Source organism: Chanos chanos, chromosome 1 (assembly GCF_902362185.1).
Source record: "Chanos chanos chromosome 1, fChaCha1.1, whole genome shotgun sequence".
Lineage (NCBI taxonomy): Eukaryota > Metazoa > Chordata > Actinopteri > Gonorynchiformes > Chanidae > Chanos > Chanos chanos.
The window spans coordinates 8,362,694-8,386,070 of record NC_044495.1 but is presented as its reverse complement, the minus strand read 5'-3'; the positions used below and the strand labels follow the sequence as shown (position 1 = coordinate 8,386,070).

The 23,377-nt window shown below is 38.8% G+C and overlaps 3 protein-coding genes across 4 annotated transcripts; 1 reads left to right on the top strand and 2 right to left on the bottom strand.

Annotated features, from left to right (window-relative positions):
- Positions 1-112: 112 nt before the first annotated feature.
- socs4 (suppressor of cytokine signaling 4) lies at positions 113-1,288 on the bottom strand. Its single transcript, XM_030788958.1, has one exon. It carries the CDS (start codon positions 1,286-1,288, stop codon positions 113-115), a length of 1,176 nt encoding a protein of 391 aa, XP_030644818.1.
- Positions 1,289-7,072: 5,784 nt separating this feature from the next.
- On the top strand, positions 7,073-10,763 carry gnpnat1 (glucosamine-phosphate N-acetyltransferase 1). The gene is made up of 6 exons (XM_030784813.1): positions 7,073-7,193; positions 8,005-8,169; positions 8,309-8,371; positions 8,530-8,657; positions 9,024-9,085; positions 9,292-10,763. Exons 2-6 carry the CDS (start codon positions 8,016-8,018, stop codon positions 9,437-9,439), a joined length of 555 nt encoding a protein of 184 aa, XP_030640673.1. The 5' UTR covers positions 7,073-7,193; positions 8,005-8,015; the 3' UTR covers positions 9,440-10,763.
- Positions 10,764-11,678: 915 nt separating this feature from the next.
- On the bottom strand, positions 11,679-14,938 carry styx (serine/threonine/tyrosine interacting protein). Of its 2 annotated transcripts, XM_030779099.1 has the most exons (11): positions 14,767-14,938; positions 14,035-14,067; positions 13,761-13,814; positions 13,508-13,605; positions 13,333-13,393; positions 13,199-13,235; positions 13,045-13,084; positions 12,858-12,908; positions 12,660-12,732; positions 12,415-12,508; positions 11,679-11,782 (listed from the first exon to the last, which is right to left on the bottom strand). In XM_030779099.1, exons 1-11 carry the CDS (start codon positions 14,824-14,826, stop codon positions 11,709-11,711), a joined length of 675 nt encoding a protein of 224 aa, XP_030634959.1. In that variant the 5' UTR covers positions 14,827-14,938; the 3' UTR covers positions 11,679-11,708. The 2 variants fall into 2 exon arrangements, with proteins under 2 accessions (XP_030634959.1, XP_030634966.1); XM_030779106.1 differs by lacking the exon at positions 12,858-12,908.
- Between the last annotated feature and the right edge of the window lie 8,439 nt (positions 14,939-23,377).

Below are 23,377 nucleotides of genomic sequence, written 5' to 3'. Positions count from 1 at the left end.
GTATGGAGTGCAAAACAAAAGTTGTTCTTTTTTATCTTGGGTGTTTGAACGAGTCCGCATACATACTCTCTCCTAAAAGAACTTTCCTAAGAATGTGCTTTTTTGGTCAATTTTACACAGCACAGGCCCCGTTGCACCTGTAGTGATACTGCCTAAGGTAGTTCCTGAGGGTGTGGGGCAAAGGCAAAGCATCAATGCCCTGATATGTGGTGCAGCTGCAGATGACGGCCCTGCACAAATGCTGCAGGGAAAACGGGAAGGTCCTGGGCAGTGGACGAGAAAGAAGAGGCTCAAAAAAGAGGCACGTAGCGGGGTCACTGTAGTGTTTCAGCAGGCCGGTGACGCTGGGGTCCCGATACATGCAGGAGTCGTGGCTGTCGAAACTAAAACACTTCCCGTTCTGTTCAATCCGTGCGTGCAAAGAACGGCTGTAGCGTCGGAAGCTGACCGAGAAGAGAAACTCGTCCTGGGCAGAGTCTCGGAGGAGGAAAGTGCCCTCAGGCTGTCCCTCTAGAAGTTCCTCGGCCTCAAAGCGGTCCAGAACCCCCCAGTAGCACGGACTGTTGTTAATCTGGAGCAGGTCAGGCACTAGAATGTAGTCAGTATGTTCACAGCATTGGGATTCGCCATGTAAAAATGAGGGATCCCAGTCATCCAGACTAGAAGCCTTTGGGGAACTGACCTCCTCCCAGGAGATAAGAGCAGGAGGAGAGGAGGACAAAACAGGCCCTTTGCTGTCTGCTTCTATGGCCAATGAAGTGTTTTTCTGAGTACCATGCTTCTTGATCAGGTGCCAGCACTGTGCCAGCTCAGACTTAGGAGAGAACGGGCACTTATCCTCCATGAGTTCGGAAACATGAATCTTGCGTTTGGACCACAGGAGGACGGAGAACGAACGTGAAGAACTGGACTGGTTGTGATGATGATGATGATGATGATGATGATGGTGATGGTGATGGTGGTGATGACTGCGTAATGGGAGACACTGGCCCACTGCGTCCTGGAACTTTTGTTTTAGCGATCGACGCGACATGGTTTTTCTGCATAGAGAGTCCATGTCTCCCTCTCCTGGATTTGGACAGCTACACTTCCTCTCCCTGCGTCTGCGGGGGCAAGAGGCTGAACGCCCTCCCTGGCCATCCAGTGCCTCAGCCTCATCTCCCCCGTGGCCCGTTTCGCTGCGAGAACTACACGAACGTTTCTTAACGCTTCGCACGTAACTGTCAGCACTCCAGCTCCGGAGACTTTTTGGACGTGTATCTGAGTTTCTGGATTTCTTCTCCGACATTTCTCTGGCTGCCACCTCTCCCTCCGCAGATACACTGAGATGGAAAACAAAAGTAAGATTAATTAGATTTTAAAACGCTGTAGAACTTTGTGATGCAAATTAGAGGAAATGGTTTTGTTCTCAACAAAATCTTTCCTAACAGAAAAAAAACAGTTATATATAAACTGAGTTGCTATACCATGTGCATTTCAGAAACAGATCAGTGTGAATATACTGTAAGGACTGAAATACCATACATGAGCTTTTAAAGTATAATTATCTAAATGAAAAAAAAAAATTAATCATTCATTTACACCTTTCACTCCACTGCTTCATAAATTAGGCTATGGGAAAATAAAGCTGCCTGTCTTTTTGGAATGGAATTTGTCCCACACTGGTAGAACTGTCTTTTGATCAAAAATGAGAAGTCTGTGTGCTGTAATACAGACTATCACATGCTCAGCTTCTGGGCCAGTCTCTGTCAGTATACTTTAACATCAAATGTCTGTTGATAAAACATCACAATACCATTTTTTTTTAAGCAAATGCCTCAACATAGAGTGTTTGTTTTCTAAAGGGCCATTTAAATTTATATTCATATGAATAGATAGCCTGTTTGAAACATAAATCATACTTGCATCATTTCACAATGCAATTTGCAAATGTTAATTTAATTTCTTTCTTCATATGGATCATGTTTAAGCTGTGTAAGCTATTTAAGTTATGCATAATTCAAACTGAGGAATGTTTTGGTAGTTGCAACTTAATTTGATAATTAAATTTTTCTTACCTTTCATGAGAATTTTAGAGAGCTTGTTTATTTTCCTCAATGAAAGGTTCGGTATTCCTCCATGGGTAATTCAGAATGTCCAAGCGCTCAGCCATAACACGACACCTTCGGATCGACTGAGCGCAGATTGCCCATCCCTCCCTTTTAAGACCGCTCGTCAATTCCTCTGAGAGAGTCTTGCTGTTCAGTGGAGAAAGGATGTAACTTTGATACCAGAGTGTATCCACCCCACCATGCGTTGCATATAAATTACGAATCAGTAATGACGGCTAAAACGGAACGGTTTTTTTTTTTTTTGCTTATGTGTTTCTTATATAGACTTAATCAAATAGAGATGCTAATTATTGGAAAATGATAACTGGCAGAGTTATTCGCATGTTAGCTAAAGCACAAGAAATTAATCACTAGTAATTACAACATGTTTCTAATTATATTTTACCGCCTGTAAGGTCATCTTGTCAATACCTAAATATATGACCAAATTGTATAATCATTACAGGGATCGAGTTATCTGATATCTTTGCACGAGACAAATCTGAGTTTCTATTTTGAGATGGTATCTCTAATTGTTGATCCTAACCATCAACTTTGGTGACACGCCATCAATCAATCACTTCCTTGAATGTAATTAGTCGATAATAATAGACTTCTATTTACCGGGGCAACCTTGTTAGTGAGGAAACGACAAAGCTCTTAGATTGCATTGAGCGTTTGATTTATTGATTTGTTGATCAATAGTGCCTCTCTTCTAATCAGTCTGCATCCGGCGATTTCTGGTTGGTTCAACCAGTGCACAAAACATGCATTTTGACACGGGTCTCGATCCATATGGCGTTCTCTTCCTAAAACCCTTCAGTGTCGGATATCAAAAGTAGTATCTGAAGGCTGAACATCCGGCAGCCTAAAAGGATTACTGGATAAATTCAATAACTCGTTAGGGCTCTGTAGTCATTAGGTGATGTCATGTTCAAGTTTTAAAGACAGGTTTTTTTTGTCTGCCACCTCATTTTATTTGCATTATTTATCAGACGGGAATTGTTGTAGCTGAAAAATGGTTCTTTACTGCGACAGAGAGAGAGGGAGAGTGAGAGAGAAGTTGTTGCTGGCTGTAATCTCAAGCACAATTAGCATCCTGTTTTCTTGTGTGGTATTACACAGCAGTAAAATGGCTGCATATGTTGAGTGTGTGTGTGTGTGTGTGTGTGTGTGTGTGTTTTGAATAATAAAGGTTTTGGTTACCATCACTTTCACTTGGACACTTTCCTGCCAAAGAGCACATAAGATTTCACTTTTACTCTCAGAAAAAAAAAAGGAACAATGAATGCTCTGCTCATTTTTAGGCCGACTTAAACCCTCCCCCAATTCTGCCGATAACTGTAAAAATACGATGTTGATAAACCCTTAGGTTTATCTCATTTCTTTAGTCCTCCTTTTCTGTGCTGCAACACTGTCATGAGAAAAAAAAATCAGCATAATTTTATTGCAAATTGTAAACTGTGCACTGCTTATTTGCTCTAAAAAAACCCAACTTTGGACTGAATTTTGATTCCTTTTGAAATGTGTTGGACATGTCCAGTATCCTGAACAGTCCAACGTTTTGCTGGAGGATGTAAAAAGATGAGACTGCTGGGGCATTGTATTCCCTGGTTATTTCTTTGTACATAAACCCCTGAAACAGATCTTCATCTATCACGTTTACTTTGGAGGAAATTAGTTACGCCCAGGAAGTAGATAGTAACTCAGTATGCCCATTAACATGGCATAGTTTGTCATGGCAGCAAAAGGAGCTGGTCCAAGAGGTTTCATGTAAGCCCGGCTATCACAGCGCCATCGATCTGATAAATACAAAAGCAACAAAGGGCATCATGAATATTTTATTTGATTGTGTAGTCCAAATGAAATATAAAAGACAACACGCAAAACCTCTCCCACTTTTTTTTATGAGCACTTCTCCATTTGGTTGGTCATCCCCTAAAGTCTTAACACTTCCCAAATGACTTGTTAATAGCATTAAAAGAGTCTCTCCTCCAAGTTGGATAATATTCATTTATCCTTGTCGTTATAAATACCTAACTCCACTGTTCTGGGTATGCTCTTTGTGTGTGTCAGAATGATACTATCATTTAAATGTCATCCATGTTGTACTCTGCAAAAACTGCTAGAGAATGGTAGCCAATTGAATGCTGGAGAGTAATTAAATAAGTGGGAAAAACTCTGGCTCCATAGAGCTATGGACCATGCCTCTTTCATTGATTGGTATCTATAGATGGACAACAGCCATAACCTTTGTTGAAACCAAGGTGTACAGAAAAGAAACATGAACATCTTGGACATTGTATTAACTGTAACATAAAACTTAATCTTATACATAAAACCTGTCAAATATTTTATCTCTACGAGCTAGCCATTAAACATTGTATTATAGTAAACAGTTTATACAGCAATTTCTTTGTTTGGGATAAAGCAATGCAAATTAGTTTAACTGATTATTTTTGTATGTTAATGCGATTATATGTATATAGGTTCCTTTGGAAAAACAACTTGGAGTTTTAAGAACATTCTGGTAATCAGACTCCAAAACTGTCGCGTGAACTTCACATCCTATATGCAGTAAATCTCATGTTTCAGAATCCTGTTTTTTTCTTCAAATCTGCATATCACCGCACCTTGGCCCCATCCAAAGTAGCGTAATTTTCAAGTAGCTTAATTGTTGACTCATTCTGTGTGTCAACCATTAGGAAGAGACAGACTGAATTTCCTTGATTTGTATCTTCCACTCAATGCAATGATCCATGCAGGGGTCATGTGAACCACTATATCAGCTTTCTGCCAGGCAGTTCTTGTGTTCTGAGCCACCCCATTTCCCGCATGCTTCATTCAATACCTGCCGTCTCCCAGAGTCCCACACTGGAAGTGCCTCTGGCACCGTTTACCAGTAACATGCACACAGATGGAGGAGGACTATGATAATGAATGGTCTTGCTAACTATTGTACCCAAATAACATTAGGTCTTTTGTTTTGTGATCCTAAGCTGTTTTAAAAGCAGTTACAGTCATGATCTATGTATAAAATAGATCTTAAAGCTGCAGCCAGGAATAGGGGAGTTATTATCTCAGCTCAGTATGTCTGCGACACACACACACACACACACACACACACACACACTTATACATAAACATATATGAGGGATGTTAGCAAATACGTTTGAAGCCTCATCTGCTCCAATCACTGCTGCTCTAACAGTTTTTAGGATGTTGATTTCTACCTCTGTAATCTATAAAGCACAGTGAGGCCAGACCTGAACCAAGGAACAAGGATCTTAACCCAATTTCAAAAGACTGAAAAAAAAAGAAAATGCAGGGCATCATCTCATCTAACCCTTAAGAAAGAGAAGAAAACAGTTCCTCCCAATGACAGATGTGAAGAAACGCAGGTCTAGCATTTTGCCAGTCGTCTTTCGGTTCATCAACTGCAGCAGCTGTCAATGAGTGTAAGAATGGGAGGGGAGATCACTGTCAGTTTTTTTTTCCGTCTCTGGTTTCCTGTAGACCATTTTTATGCTCTCACATCCTATCGATGTCTCTGTCCGTCTAATGCATAAAAGGTTAAAATCATGAGAAATGGCATATGCGCATTTCTATTCATCTTAATGTGAAAGGTGCACAAAAACAATCAATAACGGGAACAGCAAAATTCCAGTAACTTATTAGATGTGTACCTTACGCAGCAAAATTGTACAAGTGTTGGAGACATACTCTGAAACATTCTGCATCTCGCAATCTGACATTTCACCTCAGCCCAAACCTTGTGTGTGTGTGTGTGTGTGTGTCTGCTGCATAATGTATGTATATTTTCTCTGTGTTTAAACTAACATTACATACCAGATGTAATAGATCTGATGAATGTAATAATAACAGTGCTAATGAGAAATGGTTTAAGACGCTGTTGTTAGTATTATGATGTGGTGTTGTACTTGTGGGTTTTTGAGTTAATGATATAGACAATAGAGAAGTACAGGGAAAATCTGATAGGTGAGATTACACCTTCCAATAATGAGGATTATAATTTCATGCGATCTGTAAAATGAATGCAGAATCTAGTGTATTTTGTGGATTAAGGTTTTAATGTATTTCCCAAGGAAAACCATAAGAGCATCCACACAACACTGAAAGCTACGGAGGATTGGTCTCCATTAGGACATTAAAGCCCTAAGCTCAATATCCATCAAGGGTCTTCACTGATTGGCAAAGGGAAACTGTCTGTCTTTAATTCTGCTTTCAGGAGCTAAAGGCCACAGGCAAGCAACCTCTAACATTTAAATAAAATACAGAGTGTTTTATGGTGTTTGTCTGGGACGTTTGCTGTTTTATTAATACACTTTTGAAAATATCAGGTCATTACAGTACCATGAATGACATTTGAGATGAAGTTGAGAATATGTTTGAAAATATAGTTACAAATTTGATATTGATGATACTATTTCACTTTTTTTTACGACAAGAATGTGCCACATTGGGAGGAACCATGGTAAAAAATTGACTTACAATGTTATTTAATGGGTTTTTTTTTTATGAATTACTGGCCTGTATATGAAAACTAATTTTAATCAAATGCCAACAGGATTTAAATACATTCTTTCAGTATGATGACGAAATTTACAGCTAAACAAGAAAACTATTGAGAAAGAAGATGCACTGCAAGACACAAATTAAACCCAGATGTTAAAATGGGTGTTACCTCCTAACACAGCTTGAGCCGTTGTGCATGCATACAACATTGTATTTTGAGAACCTTCGAAACAAAATGTTTCGCTCCTGTAACACCTGGATATTGTTTTCAGTGACATCCTTGGAAACTGTTCACTCTGCCGTTTAACGAGTTGGTTGGGTTTACAAACACATACTTGGAGGACTGTGCAATAATTTCTCGAGAAGGACCTTTAACCATGTTGGGCTTGTTGACGTCACTGTGCCGCGCCCCCTTCAAGCATGTCTGCCACGTCATACCACGTAGACAACTGGAGGAGGAGGAAGTCAATTCCATGACATGCTCAAATATTAAGATCATAGCCAGTTTACTTAGTCTGATATTGATTCATTCTACTGAATTCTGACGTCTCGCGCGCAGATATCACCGTAAGTAAAACTATATTATTATAAATCGTGGAATTTATTAACGCTGAGCATATTTTATGTTTGTCGGCTAGCTAGTTATGTTTTGGCTAATATTATTAGCTCACTGTTACTTTAATTGTAAACATGATGTCGGAAAGACAGTTGAATTTATCGGCTTTCCTTTTTGAATCGACATCTGTCTAATGGCTCTCTAGTTTATAGATGCCGAGAAGCCAGGTTAAGTGACTGTAGGTGTAGTGTGTCGTAGTGTGGCTAAAATTCGTGGACATACTAACTTACATGACTGAGTGCCGACTGTAATTTAGTCAAGTTTGCCAACTGCTAACGTGTCCAAGATCCTCCAGACCAAGGATGATCATTTCTTAGAACAAAATTAACCGCTGACAGAGGTATTTCTTTGATACTTCGTCAGATTAAACTCTCTGAAGCTCCTGTTTGTCATTGTTATGCTTATTATTACCCCAACCCCCTTAACCAACTGTTCATTCAGGCTCCCTCTGCCATATCCTGGAATGGAGACGATGAGTTATTTTTTTCTTTCAGATGATCATAGAGCCCTTCTAAAAAGATCCGGGAAAGTAGGTGTGTCTGAAGGAAGCGAGTTTATGGGATTTTAGGAGGCTCTCACAGGCAGAGAGAGAGAGAGAGAGAATGCTGAAACCTTATATAGACATGAGGTCATATGTGCCTGGTCGAAGTCCAGTTTATGGGGTTGATTCACCCTTATCAAACACTGAGTAACATGTTTAATGGCAGGCCCATCTTCATGTTTCCCTAGCGACGAGGCATGTATTTGTGTCCGTAATTTCAGGTGGTTCTGGAATGCTGCTGGACGAGACCCCACTGTTTGACCCTTCCCTGCTCCAGGAGCTGGACTGGAGCAGTAACACTGTGTCATTTTCTCCCCCCATCTCCCCCTCACAGCCTGGGGAGGGCCTGATCCTCCGCCCCCTCTGTACAGCAGACTTCAACAGAGGTATGGACTGAAGTTTCATTCATCCGCTCCAACTTTTACCAGTGGTCCTCTACTTGGACTGTCTGCAATCTCTTGTACATGTCTTTTGGCTAATGTGATCTCTCTTATCAGGGTTAAATAATTTCCTCTTTCTGTTTAGGATTTTACAAGGTCTTATCCCAACTCACACTGGCAGGAGATGTTACGCCTGAACAGTTCAGAGGTACCACAAAAATTCGACCAACTAAATTACCATCCCTGAAAAACTGCACAACCCACAAATAGACAGTTACAGTCCACGTGACACCATTTCATTTTCAAGCATGTTTCTGGAAACCACAGCTAGGTGTTTTAAAGTACTTGGTTCCCGTTTCTCCACAGATCATTTTGAACACATGAAGAAGACAGGTGATTACTATGTTGTCGTGGTGGAGGACACAAATCTCGGACAGATTGTTGCCACAGCGACGCTAATCGTAGAGCACAAATTCATTCACTCGTGTGCAAAGGTAATGTACTGTTTACTTGTGCTGTAATGTGGCCCTCAGTCAGGCATACCAAATATCACTTCAGTCGTTTAGATCCTCTAGACACCATTTTTAGTCAAGCATCCTGTTATTTCTCCTCTAAAATAATGTGCACTGTTGTTACACTAGTTATAATTTTTCAAAAATGACTGTTTCCCCTTTTCTGCATTGACATTGTGTATTCACACTGGACACTTGACATTAATGCCTTTTCTAACTGTAAAACCAAATAATTAATGTTAAGATTCAGTCACAAATTGCTTATTGACAAGAGTAATTTAGTAGTAGCTTGTTATGAAGCATTTAATGTTCTTGAATGTATGTAAAAAATCTTTGGTGTTTCCACAGAGAGGTCGTGTGGAAGAGGTTGTCGTGAGTGACATTTGCAGAGGAAAACAACTGGGAAAACTGTAAGTTTGCAAATCAGGGTTATATGTGCCGTTATTGAGATGACAGTAGTGACATAATAGTCCTAAATCAAAGTACTTAAAATACCAAAGTGCATCATAAATCCAAAATGTTTTGAACGTTTCCAGTGTTGTAAAAATGTACTGTCAGTCAAATGTCTCACCATGGCAACCTTCTCCTCTCATGTTTGTTTATTTTTTTTTACCAGGCTAGTTTCAACCCTGACTTTACTCAGCAGGAAACTGCAGTGCTACAAAATAACACTGGAATGTGCGGAGAAGAACGTGGAGTTCTATAAGAAGTTTGGCTATTCTCCATCCGACGAGACATACATGCAGCGTCGGTTCTTCGAATAGGCGACGGATAACCCTGTGTCTCCAGAGCGTCACCTGGTGTCCACCGCTAGACATCTGGTGTGACAGAAGGTTCTACCATGCAATACTGTCATCCATTCATAGACAGACCTTTTCATTATAAGGTCCGGCTACCTCGCCTCTGTGCTCTTCTCGACCTAAAGAATATGCCAAGACTGTAAAAAAAAAAAAAAAAACAGACTCTTTGAATACAGGCGCACAAAATAAAGTACGTTGAAGATTTTTTGAAGAAAAAAGAAAAAAAAAAAGATTTTAGATCCAGAATGTAACCAGTGTTTGGCCCTCTAAAAGCAGTTCTATTCAGACCCAGATGAACAAAGAAAAATGTCTGATATTTTCCTTTTTTATTTTCCATATTTTAGAATCATGTAGTGCTGCTGGATCAAGAATAAGAAATTAAACTGTTCGCATTTTAGAGATCATTAATCATGGATTGTCAGAAATTCTGTGATTGGTCACAACTGGAGAGGTTGTTGAAAAACACTGGTACTTGAATATTTTCTACTATTGTCCTTTTCTCCCACGTCATATATGTATGATATACAAAAACTATCATTTTTCAGTGGAAAAGAGTTTAAAAAAACAAATGGAGTGACACATATTGGTTTACTAAACATGTGTCTTAAAAGCATGTTTCCCTGACCTTTTTGGGTGTGAAATTACTGTTGGTATGTAGAGGGTTATGAGATTTATTGGTGAGCTGGTATGTGTCTTAATATATACTTTTAATATGTCTGAAATCATCATTTGAGATCATTGAATGTTTATTTGTTATTTCTGTGGCAGCAGCGTGGGAAGGAATTCTATGAGCAAATTTTTTATAGTTTTTTCTCAATTCTATTTCATTTGCAGTTCTTTCTGGTTTAGGGGGGGGGGTATTTAAATTGTTTGTGTTTTCAGTTCCCAGGTTTTTGATCAAAAGTCAATCTTGTTGAAGTGTGAAAGTTCATTTGAAGTATGTTGTGCAGGATTTGTCTGAAGGCACTTATCACTGCAGTCATTTAGTTTTATAGAAAAACTCCCAAGTGAACTGAATGTTATTTATTGTGGTTTTTCTGGTTTCTAAATTACTTGGCTACTGCAGCCACAGGTAGTAATTTAATTTAATCATTATTTATTTGCAAACCACAAAGAATGCAAATAAATTATTATTTGAAATATTTTTTAACATGAAAGATGCCTGTGACTTGTCAAATACATTTATATTTGAATTGTATTTTTCTAAAGGGGGTTTTGAATTAGGAAACACCAAAAAAGGGTTATTAAAAATTGGGATTCTCTACTCTTAGGTACGTAATAAAGCTCTGCTCCTCTGCTTGAAAAGCCTGACAGTGTCTCCCAGTACACTTTCTGCCCCTGCATCTCTGTCTGATTACACTCATCGTGAAACTACAGAAGTAAAACATCTATTACTGCTCATTAGGAAAATATTATGAACTATATTAACCTTCACAATCCACATGATAAAACAGGAGATGAAGCCCACGAAGTGGAAAATGTTACATCATAGGGATATTCCTAAAAAGCTCACACATAGAAGGAAAGAAAAGTCATTTAGCATGGTTACGTTCATTTTACCTGTTTTATATTCCATAATGAAGGAGAAGTAACATAGAAAAAGCCCCTGCTGAACAGATTCACCAGATCTATATATTAAAAATGTAATGAGGACAAAAACACTGAAGTAGTCAGTCTTCTTTTTATTTAGCAGTGGGTTGTTAATTTTCTGGCAAGCATTTTTCTCTCCTAATTTAAATACTTCGCCCACACAAAAAAAAAACTCTTCTGTCCCACCATCCTATTCCCAAAGGCAGATCTCCGATTCCTCCCTTCCCCCACCACAGAGGCAGTGAACTTCCATCATGCTCCCTTACGTCAACTTGCCCTCCCCTTCCAGCAAAATAACAGTAGTTCAAGTATCAAAAGTGCATTATTGCAATACTGTCCCGCTGCAAATGCAAAAATGCTTTAAATACTATAAAACTGCAAAAAACCTTCTCAGTGCATACATCTGAAGAAAATCAAACACAAAAACAAAACAAAACAAAACAAAAAAAAATTATCAAATGCATCCCCAGCTCCATGAGAATCCAGGAGCAGTCTTTCCCTCCCACCCCATTCTCTTTCTTTTCTTTCTTTCTTTTTTTTTTTCTTTTTTTAGAAAAATTTAAATATTTACATTTTTAATCCCAATAAAAATGTAAAAAAAAAAAACAAAAAACTATAGCAAATTAGCACATGAAGCTACACTTCAGCCATTCTGTGCTGCTGTAACTTGCATACTCCCAAAATCGTCGTCTTCCTCTAGTGTTCTTTTCAGGCTACCTAGTGGAGAGAAAGAACAGAAGGCCCAATGTTTTCATGTCTTTCCACAAAGGACAGTAAAGATGATATCTTTATTCTAAGCTAGAATAAAAGAGGTTATATGTTGTGAGAAACCAGTTGGTGGTGTGACAAGAACATTTCAATGAAACAGAAATGGGTTAGACTCTTAAATGTATGTTGGGTTAAATTCTTAAATGTTCATTCCAGTACATAAAATACACTTCCCCTGCACTTGTATTGTTCACACAACATTTGTGGACTAGGCTAAGTCTGTAGATTCACCACAGAAGTTAGTTTTCACTAGAAGTTTATATCACTGATAAAATCAAAGCTAGAGTCTATCATCTCTTTGTCTTACAGAATAGTGTTGACTTAGCTTAGCAACACATTGCTGTGTTATAAAATATCACTGAAAATCTAACTGAAAAACACGCAGTTCTACAAGATATTTCACCACTTGACATAAGATCAGACGAAGTATAACCCATATAAAGTCAGGAGTAAAAGGTGATATTTTAATAAGTGTTGAGGAGTATCCTGATAGGAAGGAACAGATGTGTCCAGTTATCTTATCTAAATCAAAGGGAGTTATTTTTCTGATATGTATCCTTTGCGGAAATGAATGCACTTACCTGGCATTCCAGCCTGAATGGAAAAGGAGCGACCCAACTGAATGGGAGACATCATCTTGATAGTGAGCTTCGCAAGGTAAATAGCTTCATACTCCTGGGCAAATAGAATTTAAAAGATGACAAATGTTGTTAAACCTCAACATATTGAGCATCTATGAGCGGAATCAATGGATGACACTAAAAAAAAGGAAATGTTGGTTCTGACAAACTAACATTGCCTGATAAGTCAATCATCCATACCGTACCTGCAGCTGATGTACGAAACCAACGTTAGGATTAATGCAAAATCTTCTCTCTTGAACGTGGCTAAAAGCATCCCTGTGCAAGAGTCATATACAAATATTACCCCCCTTTTTTTTAAACCAGTGCTTTCCCTTGATGTATTTAGATTACATTAATTATTAGAATCACATGCAAACACCATCAGGTACAAGCAATCTTACCTGTATTTTATCCCAAATGTTTCCATTAAGTAAGCAATAACTAAGGCAGCGCTACAGGAAAAGGATTAGAATGCAATAGATGATATACTTATTTTCTAATGATTGAATAAAATATATCACATGTAAAGGGGAAAGTAGAAATCTTGCATGCAAATATAAGACACAGTCAATATTTTTTGTACCCTACCTTCTTGATATCCCTGCATTTCCGTGAACAAGTACCTTTCCTGCAAAACGATAAAAAACACATTACACATTACCAAGGCAGTTAATGGAGATTTAGAACAATTCAAAATGAATAATATACACAACAAATCAAATTTAAAACAAAGATCACTTACCCCCATTCTGCAAACATCCATCAATGAATTCTTTAGTCTGAACAAAGAGGTGTGGAAATTAGTTCAAAACTTGCTCTGATTTAATATGTTCATTCCACAATACAGCTTTATTTTATACAGAAAAGTACACTCACCATTGGGAAATATCGAATTATGTTTTCCACCGGGTTATCCGCAATATCTAAAACGAGGTATCTGAAAACACATGAGTTGCAAAAAAAAAAAAAAAAAATCAACGAAAGAATTTTATTATTCTTCTTACGATGCTATATTCCTTGTCAAGACATACAATTGCTAAAGAAACCATACCTAAATTTGTGGGGAAAATTTGGCTTGATGAAGTTGGCCTCTATATCTTGTCTGACACAAACAATGTGTGTAACACCCTGCTTCTCGAGCATTGGTAGCTGATGAGAGACACAGAGATGGTGACAGCCTAGACAATATACTTGACATGTACCAGATTGTCTGAATTTCTATGGGAATACTAGAACAGTGAAGTGAGGTTGGTCAAACATGATTAGGTAACAAGAGGAATAGGCCTACTGCCTGATCATGATACCTTGCTCTTCTTGGCAGCTGAATATGGACCTAGAAACAGGCCTGGGAGAATTTCCTGTAACAATGAAATCGGACAATTTACTAGTCTTAGGATACACATTTGTACTGCAAATATAATATCTCCATTATATAAGGGATGCGTTTACATGTTAATATCGCGGAGAGCGATACACTCAATTAACGTGTATTGTTTCCATACCAAAATAAATTGTATCACATTAAAGGGCACCCACGAAAAAAATCTGTATGGTCATTTTGCAGAAATCGCTACCCACCTGCATTTCTCTTCTCATAGCATATGCCCAGTCCTGAGCCAGAGGGTGGAAAAAAGACACGTATTATAGACAATATCTCCAGGACATTCATCAAGCCAAATTTAAAAACAAAACAAAACAAAAAAAAACCCGTAAGATTAACAATGAGCGTATATTTGGGGGAAAAAACAGTCGATAAGACTGTCTCACATATTCCGTTGAAACGAACCGAATTAACTCGCATGGCAATTATAGAATCTGTCAAATATTTAATGTTAACGAGTGCTAACAAATAAACGTCAAATAAACGACTGGCCCAAACAACCTAGCCTCTTAATATAATTGCTATCCGCAGTTCAGTGCAGTGGTTCCTTGGTATTAACTAGTTTATTAAGTAGCAAATAAAAAGACACGGTACTTGGTGGCAAGAGAGAAATATTGTTTTTTATACATAACAGCTGCATTCTTTTAGTAACCTAGCTAACTTGCTAACTAATAACAAATATAAAACAGCCGAGTAAACAGCTGAAATGAACTTACTTCTGACTGAATACTCGTCCAACAGAAATACGTCTTTGTAAAAATATTACAAACTAAATCGATATATCTATCTAACAATAGTGAACAGAGGTTCACTCCCGGCTAAGATTGCTTACATTCTTCTACAAAATTGGACTTAAGCTAACCTAACAAGCTAGTGAGTGTAACATGACAGCTCATAGCATGTTGGTATTAGCTAACTAGCTGACTTACCAGTTGATCCTCCTTGGACGCAGGAAGGGACGGGAACTGGAGTTTATTTACTTCGTCCATATTGCGTTTTAGTAGGGCGAATAATGCCCTGCCTAGGACGTGATCACAGTCACCTAAAAGCTGAATCTAGCTAACTGCAAATTTGCTGGAGAGTATTTGGGGACACCGCATGTATTTCCGCCATGCTGCTTCTTTCCAACTAAGACCACGTGACGTCAACTTCGCTTCAACGTTAGGGAGTGTCTAAAAGTTCTTACACGCATTTGCTGACGCTAACGCCTGAAGCTGGACAACCCCTTACATTCACCACTGAGCATAATAGTTAGCTAGCTAGGGAGGGAGGGAGAATAGACCAATTTTGAAGGAACAGGTGAAGGTCCGTGAAAGGACACTTGCTTGGCATGGGTGTGCTTCAGGGACTGTTGACTTTACTCGTGTCTCCTCAGTCAGCGAGAACATTAAGGATATATTTACCCATCAAACCATTGGGCTGTGAGTGTCTGCAGAACCAAATCCACCACTAAATTTTCTCTGGATGGACAGAACTTCACTATACATTATGAGAAATATTAAAATTAGAGGCAACTAACAAAATATGAAATCAAGCATTTTCTCAAACATTTTTCAATATATTTGCAAAGCTGTTTTATTTATTTGTAAAAATCACAGTACAAATATTGAAGCACTGCATTGAATCACTCACAAATGTTCAGAATGTTAAAAATCCATCACTGTATAAAGTGCAGAACCGTATGCACTGAACAGAACAAGTGCATTTCCACGAACTGGCTGCTTGCAAAACTGGGCACTAGGGTACCAAGTTTAGGGTGTTTTGCTCATCCATTGTAACTAGCGAGGGTGTGTGATCCTCCAACTCTTCGGGTTTTAAGAAATCCGTTGAATCACTGTCTGCATCTGATGCATTCACTTGAAACATGAGATAGTTGAGTCCTTCCTCACTGAGTACAGGACTTAAGCCTTCTCCCAAGCCTTCATCTTCATCCACTTGACTGCATTCCTCCTCTGAAACAGTCAGTAATGACATTAACACTCATTGACAAATGTCATGAATATCTTTAAACCTGCAAGTAATTTGTAGATTGATTTCATAGATTACAATCTTAATTTTCAACAATATATTATAACACACTTGTTCATGGTTTGTAATTGCTGACATGTGAAGGATTATGTTTATAAATCTGGCCAAATACATGCACATTTCAGGTGCTGTGGTCCTTCTCCAATTTCTGAAAACATGTTTTTAAGTCCAGCCACTAGATTCTGAAAGGTGAGTTTTTAGGTTTTTTGCTAAATCATTTGTAAAATAGTTGAAAGACCAAAATAGATAAATCCAGTGGTTGTCAAGGATGAGATTTTCTTCGGGGGGGGGGGGGGGGGGGGGGGGGGCACTGAAAGGTTACCTATTTACACAGCTGAAAGGGTAAACACTCACCATCGTCTTGGTAGCCCAGGTTAACATGACCCTCTGATGTATCCTGGCTTTGGATCTGTTGTGCCTCAGACTCCCTCAGCAGTCTCAAAGTCTCCTGAAGGTCACGGAAGTTTGGTCGCTCAGAGGGCTCTGTTTTCCAACAGTCTAGCATTATGCTGTATCTACAGGTTCAGATGTGTATTGACAATGAGTTTTTAATAAAGAGTGGGCTATCATGCTAGTGTCTCATACAGAGTAATACGACTCAGTCACACTGTGAATTATTCATGTGTTTGCTGTGCATTCTGTATCATTCATCAGTCATCACTGTGATGCAACGCCTCGTTTACCGAGAACACTCACAAACTTTGCGGGCATCCTGCTGGTGCAAGAAGTCGCCTCCCTGAGTTTATGTGGTGCATGACTTCATGGTTTGTTAAGGCGGGATATGGCTGTTTTCCTAATGTTACAATTTCCCATAAGAGTACTCCAAATGACCTTACAAAAATCAAAAAGTACAAATGGTGTTTGACATGAGTTGTTTCAAAACTATGAAAACCATAGATTTCTTTAAAGCAGTCAGTGTGACATGAATATCTTCAAACACTGTTTAACAGAGTTTGAACACTCACCAGACATCTGAATATTTGTTAAAAATTCCATCTGTTAGACTCTCAGGGGACATCCAGCGCACTGGTAGAAGTCCCTCTCCCCTCTTCCTGTAGTAATCATTCTTGTAAATGTCACGGGCCAAACCAAAGTCTCCAATCTTGACTATCCGATCTGGGTCAGTGTATCCCCTAACTGAAACCAAACAATTCCTGGCAGCAAGATCCCTAAGCGTGGAAGGAATAGAGACAATTATCCACTTGTGTGTAATACAAGTTTAAATTGAAAACATACCTCTTGGTAAATTATTGTTCTAGTGTACATTTATACCTGTGAACAAAATGAATTTTTTCCAGATAGCTGCATCCTTTGGCAACATCAAAGCAAATGTCTAGGAGGCTTGTCAGTTTAAGAAGTTCACCATGGTGCTGTAGCAAACAAGAACATAGATAATCACTGATATTGTTTCAAGACAACCAAACGCAAATTAATGAGCTCTTTCCTTCATGGTATTGAATGGAGTCTTCTGGAGTCTCTTACAGCGGTAGGACGGGCTCCTCTAAGATAGGAGCGCAGGTCCCCTCCTTCCATCAACTCCAGTATGAGATACTGGGGCTCATTCATGAGACATACACCAAGCAGACGCAAGATATTGGGATGATCAAACTGGCTGGGTTTGTAAAAAAAAAGAAAAAAGACACATGTTTATGTCATTCTCCCTTTTTGTTGACACAAAATAACCTCTGTTCTTGAAGAGACACATAAAAGCTAATGTTTTCTTTTTGTTTTATTTTTTTTTTATCCTGAGGCATTTAACTGGCAGAAGCACACTTGTAGTTTGTAATCTCATTCAGTTCGCTATTTGAGGCTATATCTTTTCCTGGTGATTTCTTACCTCATTATTTGGGCTTCTTTTAAAAATTCTATTTTTTCATAGTCATCTGCCCCTTTCCGAAGTGTCTATTCAAGCGACGACCAGCAGAGAAAACAGAATGGTTAAAAGACTTAAGCTGTGCTGTAGATCTATGTTAATATCATCACGTCTGTTTGAAATTTGAAAAGATACCCCTGAAAACTTGTTGGGTTTATTTAAGATGAAAAGAAATTGAGGCCAGTCTTTAAGGAGTGATGGGGAAAATTTTACAAGACAGCATTCATCGGCAGGGTTTGTTGAATATCCAAAACAGCATTAATGAATTACATTAACTTGTTTGAGTTTGCAACATCAAGAGGTTCACCTTGACAGCTACTCGTTCCTTTGGCGTCACTTCACAGAGCGGGCTGCCAGTAGCGATTCCCTCATAGACCTCACCAAAAGCGCCACTGCCGAGCAATCTTTGTAGCTTCAGGCAATCTCTTGGAAACACAGGCAGGGATTCTAACTTTGCATGTGCTGGGAGCTCACTGAAATAGAAAAATGTTTATAAAAGTTACAAAAGGTTAGGTTTGGTCATATATTTACTCACATATATATATATATATATATATATAGAGAGAGAGAGAGAGAGAGAGAGAGAGAGAGAAACCTCTTAGTGTATTAACACAAGTATTCTTACAAACCTGATAGCATAGCAGGCATTTTGTAGTCCCACCATACCCCTGACCCTCTCTAGCTCCTCATCTGGTCCCTGTGGGCTCATCTGAATACTTGACTGTGGTGGCATTGGTTCTTTGACTGTTTTCCGTCTACAGCTATAAACTACAAATGAAACAGATATTTTCATTGCAGTCGTCAGATGTAGTCATTTGTGTATTTCTCATTTATGATGTGTACTATGCAAAAGACTTACTGATTAGCAGAACCACTATGACCGCCGTAAGAACACCAGCCACCACACTCAAAATGATGACCAAAGTCTTATTAGCATTGGAATCATCTACAATGAAACAAGCAAAATAATGCAGAATTATATTTTGTTGTTAAAAGACACTGTGTGTGTGTGTGTGTGTGTGTGTGTGTGTGTGTGTGAGTGTAGTATGATTTACAGCATGATTTACAATAACATTGTAAACACACCCTGTAATGGTGCCCTGTTTGATTTCCTTCTCTCATTTCCTCCTATTTGTTTAAGACAGAAGATAACGGTACTTACGTAAACTGGGTGTGCGGAGGTCTTTGGATGTAGTTTCACCTTTACCCCAAGAGGTAAAAGGAGTTATGGAGATGTTAAAGTGCATATTCGGATGAAACTGCCGCACCCTCAATACTGGTTCTGAGAGCACGTTTGACGGGTGACAATATGTGACACAATTGCCCTGTTGGTTAGACATAATCATTAAATGACCGAATGTCCGGAAAAACACTAAAAAGATCGTCTCTCAATATTTTTAATCAGTTGCAAGGGTTAAAGGTCTCTTCGTCTAACATATGGTTATTTATTGGTTCTGAGGTTAAAAATTAATTAGGTATTGCTACCTCTTTTTGTGTTGTACTTTGCGGTAGCACCTCAGACTCAACGCAGTAAAACACAGATCCAAAGTTAACATTGGTGGTTGGTGCCCAGGTTATTTGCAAAAATGTGATGTTTCCTTCAAGGTGAATTGATGTCTTTGAAACAGCATGTGGTAGAACAACAGGAGGGAGCTCAAATCCATCTATACACACACACACACACATGCACACATATAGATGTAGTGAGATTTGTTTAAATGTAGCTTCTCTATACACTCTCTCAATTACTAACTGCAAATATAATTACAACTGACTACATAAATGACTCCATGAAACAATTAGAGGACTTAGCAGATCCCAACCTGGCCAAGGTTTGAGTGTTTTCTGCAGAAGAGAGAAAGCTGTCATTTCATTGTTTGGGGATAAGATGACACTGCTTGTCTGGTTCACTTGTTGAATCCTCAGTTTCTTGTCAGCATCTAGCCAGATTAAACGTCCACTGTAATAGGCTAACTGATGATTTGATAATTCAGAAAAGCTCCATTGCACAATCTTGGACACTTTCCAATTCTTCATTCTGAAAAAGTCAGTGTTAGATTAATTCATATTAAGGTACAATGTGAATGTTACTTGAGACCAGATTAAAAAGTCAAGAGAATACAAACTTGAGCTTGCAACTAGGTGTTTGCATTTGATGCTGAATCTGTCTAATATATTCTTACCTGATGCTGGATGTGTCTGCAATGTGTAGATTCAAGTGGGGACCATCCTGTATTACCCAGTACAAAGATCCTCCTGACACATCTATTGTGATACCTGCCACCTTCAAAGAAAAAAAGCAGTGAAGGGATATCTATCACGCATTCTGTGTTTGTACTAGTTTGTAATCATTTCCCTCGTTTAAATCAGTCCTCTTTTTGCCTCATTATCATAGCTGCCGAGATAAAGTACCATGTTGCATCTTTTTGAGTCAACCACCTCAGTGCTATATAGTCAGTGAGTTTTGTGTTGTCTGAAGATTGTGAAGTAAATTGTACTTAGTTTGTTGCACCAGATACTTTTGTTGCTGGTTATGCCTGCTTCTGTATGTCTGTTCTTCACCTTTTGTCCGGAGAGGAAGCTCAGCTGAACCAGAACTTGGTGATGTTCCCCGTCTAATCCTGCTGATTCCACAGAGTCTTCAGTGGTCCAGTAGATGGCAGCACTGATGGAGTCTATCAGCAGACTGTTGATCTTGGACCTTCCCTGCATGAACACCTCAACATCTTGGAAAAATGTAGATCCCCTGCATATCTGTTGGGTTGGATATTCATCATAGTTTACATTTTGGCTGTGGACGGCATTTCATCAGAATCTTCTCTGGTGACAATTAAATGATGTCAGAGATTATTCTGATATTCAAACGCTCTATGTTTCAGTTCCTAAGGCATGTCTCCGCACAGCTTATCAGACATACCCAACTTGAATTGCAGCTCCAGTACAACTGTTGTCCAAGCCAGTCAAAGGCTACGGCTTCACCATGTATGGGTACTGTATTCAGACCTGACTGAATGCCATCCAACTCCATCCAAAAAATGTAGCCTGAACTGTTAGTCCAGTAGATTGTGCCATTGTACCAGTCCATATCTGTTAACCAAAGCCGCTCCAGTTTACATATGTAGTGTAATCCTAATGTGATTCTTTGATCATCAGATACATGCTGTTATTCTGTGTGTGATTTTGTTTAATTGGATTCCATTGACATATGACAGTAGTTTCAGGCATTCCAAGCAAGGGTTTTTTTTAATGTATTTACCTCTCACATTTTTGACATTGCTAGCCAGTTGCTCCAGAAAATCAAAACTGTTCAGTTCTTGTTTCCAAAGACTGTTGTCACTTGCAGCAACCACATATGGAGCCTCATCCACTGGTTGAAAAGTAAAGAAATTCAAGTTCAAGAGAAAGAAAGTGAAGGTATGTCAAGATACCACAGCTGTTTAATTACCATTTCTGAAAAGAGCCCTCATTACTTGGAAGAGCATAGTGACTCTATGAGTTTATAGACACATCTTTTGACCATAATCTGTGCTGCTCCACTTACCAAACTGAAGGGTTTTTCCCTGAAATGACACAGAGCTGGAGTGTCCAGCTGGAGAGTGTGCACAGACAGTTATTTGGTAGGCAGTCAAACTCCGCAGGCCTGTCAGTGTGGCTTGTGTGGAGTTTATGTTGGTAAATGTCTTAACCACAGAGCCATCCTCCAAATACTGAACTGTGTAATTCCAGTTCTGCCATGCCGATGGACCTTAATTGTGAAAATTAATTAACCTTAAGTCAGCGCCTCAACAGACTAGTGAAAAAATACAGTAGCAGTTCCTTGACTACACTTCAAGATTCTTCATGCTCAGTGAAATTTGACGCTCTAAACTTTAATTTGATTGGGCAGCCGGGCTGAGTCATACTTACTCGCTCCAAAATTTTGGTCCGGTTTGTTCCACTGAAGTGTGGCTGAGGTTGATCCAAACAGCACTTGTAGGTCTCTGGGACTCTTGGGCACTGGATAAGGCTGTGAGTTGGAACTGAAAAGGTGGAGGTTGTTGAAGCCTCCAAAGATGGGGGTGGGGTAATCACAGTCCACAATAAACGCAACAAAAAATGTCGTCCGACGTTTCTCGTCCCTTTTATACACCGACTCTCCATTTGTCAGCAAGAAGATACCGTCCTCATAAGCTAGGCTCAGGGCTTTATAATTTATATCAGACAGAAGGGTTACAGGTGACGAGCCATCCAGAAAAACTGTGAAGAGTTTCTTATTGGTCTCATTGAGGAAAATGAGTCTCTTGTTGGAGAAGCTGACCACAAAGTCATGCAATGAGTTAGTTTTTACCACGTGAGTCAAATTATTCATTGCGGTCAAGACTTCTGGGAGTGGGATGCGATAAATTCCATCATCCAAAAGCATGAAAAGCCATCTAACGAAAGAAGAGTGATTTAGTATTGTTATTTAGAATATTATGGGCTGGCAGAAAACAGCCTAGCATGATATTAAAGAAAATGCATGCGACATTGAAATAGCCAAAATCTTATTTCTAACTTAAAACTTTTCAAAACACTGAAAGATGATTTTTTTTTTTTTGACAAGATCTTTTAGGGGGTGTGCACCCAAGCCAAACCAATGACATTCCAGTGGTTTCAGTAAAAATCTCAAATAATATCAGACAAAAGAGAGAAGTCTTCATACTGACACTTTTATAGATAAAATTGTAGTAGTAGTACAAAAAAAGACATACGGAGTTACAGTTCTAATTCTCGAAAGAGCTTTCATCAAGTCTAATCTTTACCCATTGTATGGATCTGCTGTAATCCTCAGAGGAGAACTGGGGAGAGATATGTTTAAAACCATTGGAGCACAGCCTTCTAATTCACAGTAATAAACCTGCATTGAGTCACAAAACAACAAACACAACATAAGGAATATGAAGCTCAAGCCAGTCTTTAATTTCTTATCTATAAACTACAGTTTATTGGGTACAGTCATTTATTTCTGATGCTACAGGGCCTCAAATTTTCTCATCAATTTCTCTTGCATAAGTTACAGTTAATTAAGATCATAGAACTTTTGCAATTCAACCTAGCAAGTAGTATAAAGCACCACTGAGCATCTTTGAACATCTTGTATTTGTTTATTTTATTTATTTACAGTATCAAAATTAAACAACACTGTAATTTTATCTGTCGTTGAAGAGGCGTATTGATGTTCGTTGTATTTTCTGTTTGTCTTGTAGGTTAGAAGTTTAAAAGTTTAAAAAGGGAGAAAGTGTGTACCTTCTTATCAGAAACGTAATAAAGTTTCTTGTAAAGCCAGTCCACAGATAGTGCCGTGACCTCCTGCTTAACGGTATGAAAATGGACAAGATCTGAGGGGTCAGTTAAGTTCTTTGCCCCTTTCCTCCAGATATTACTCCCCTCTGAAAAGTACACTTCGTTGGAACTGACATGCAAGGCAACACCTGTCAAAAGTAAATTCAAAATCTTAAAAATTCTTCACTGGAATGTTACAATGATACCACCCAGGATAAATCATACCATATCAAATGGAACCATATGGTATGGTATGGTATGGTATGGTATGGTATCACATTGTATTGTATCATATTTGCAGTTCATATCCATGTGTACAGTTTATATTACTATCCATT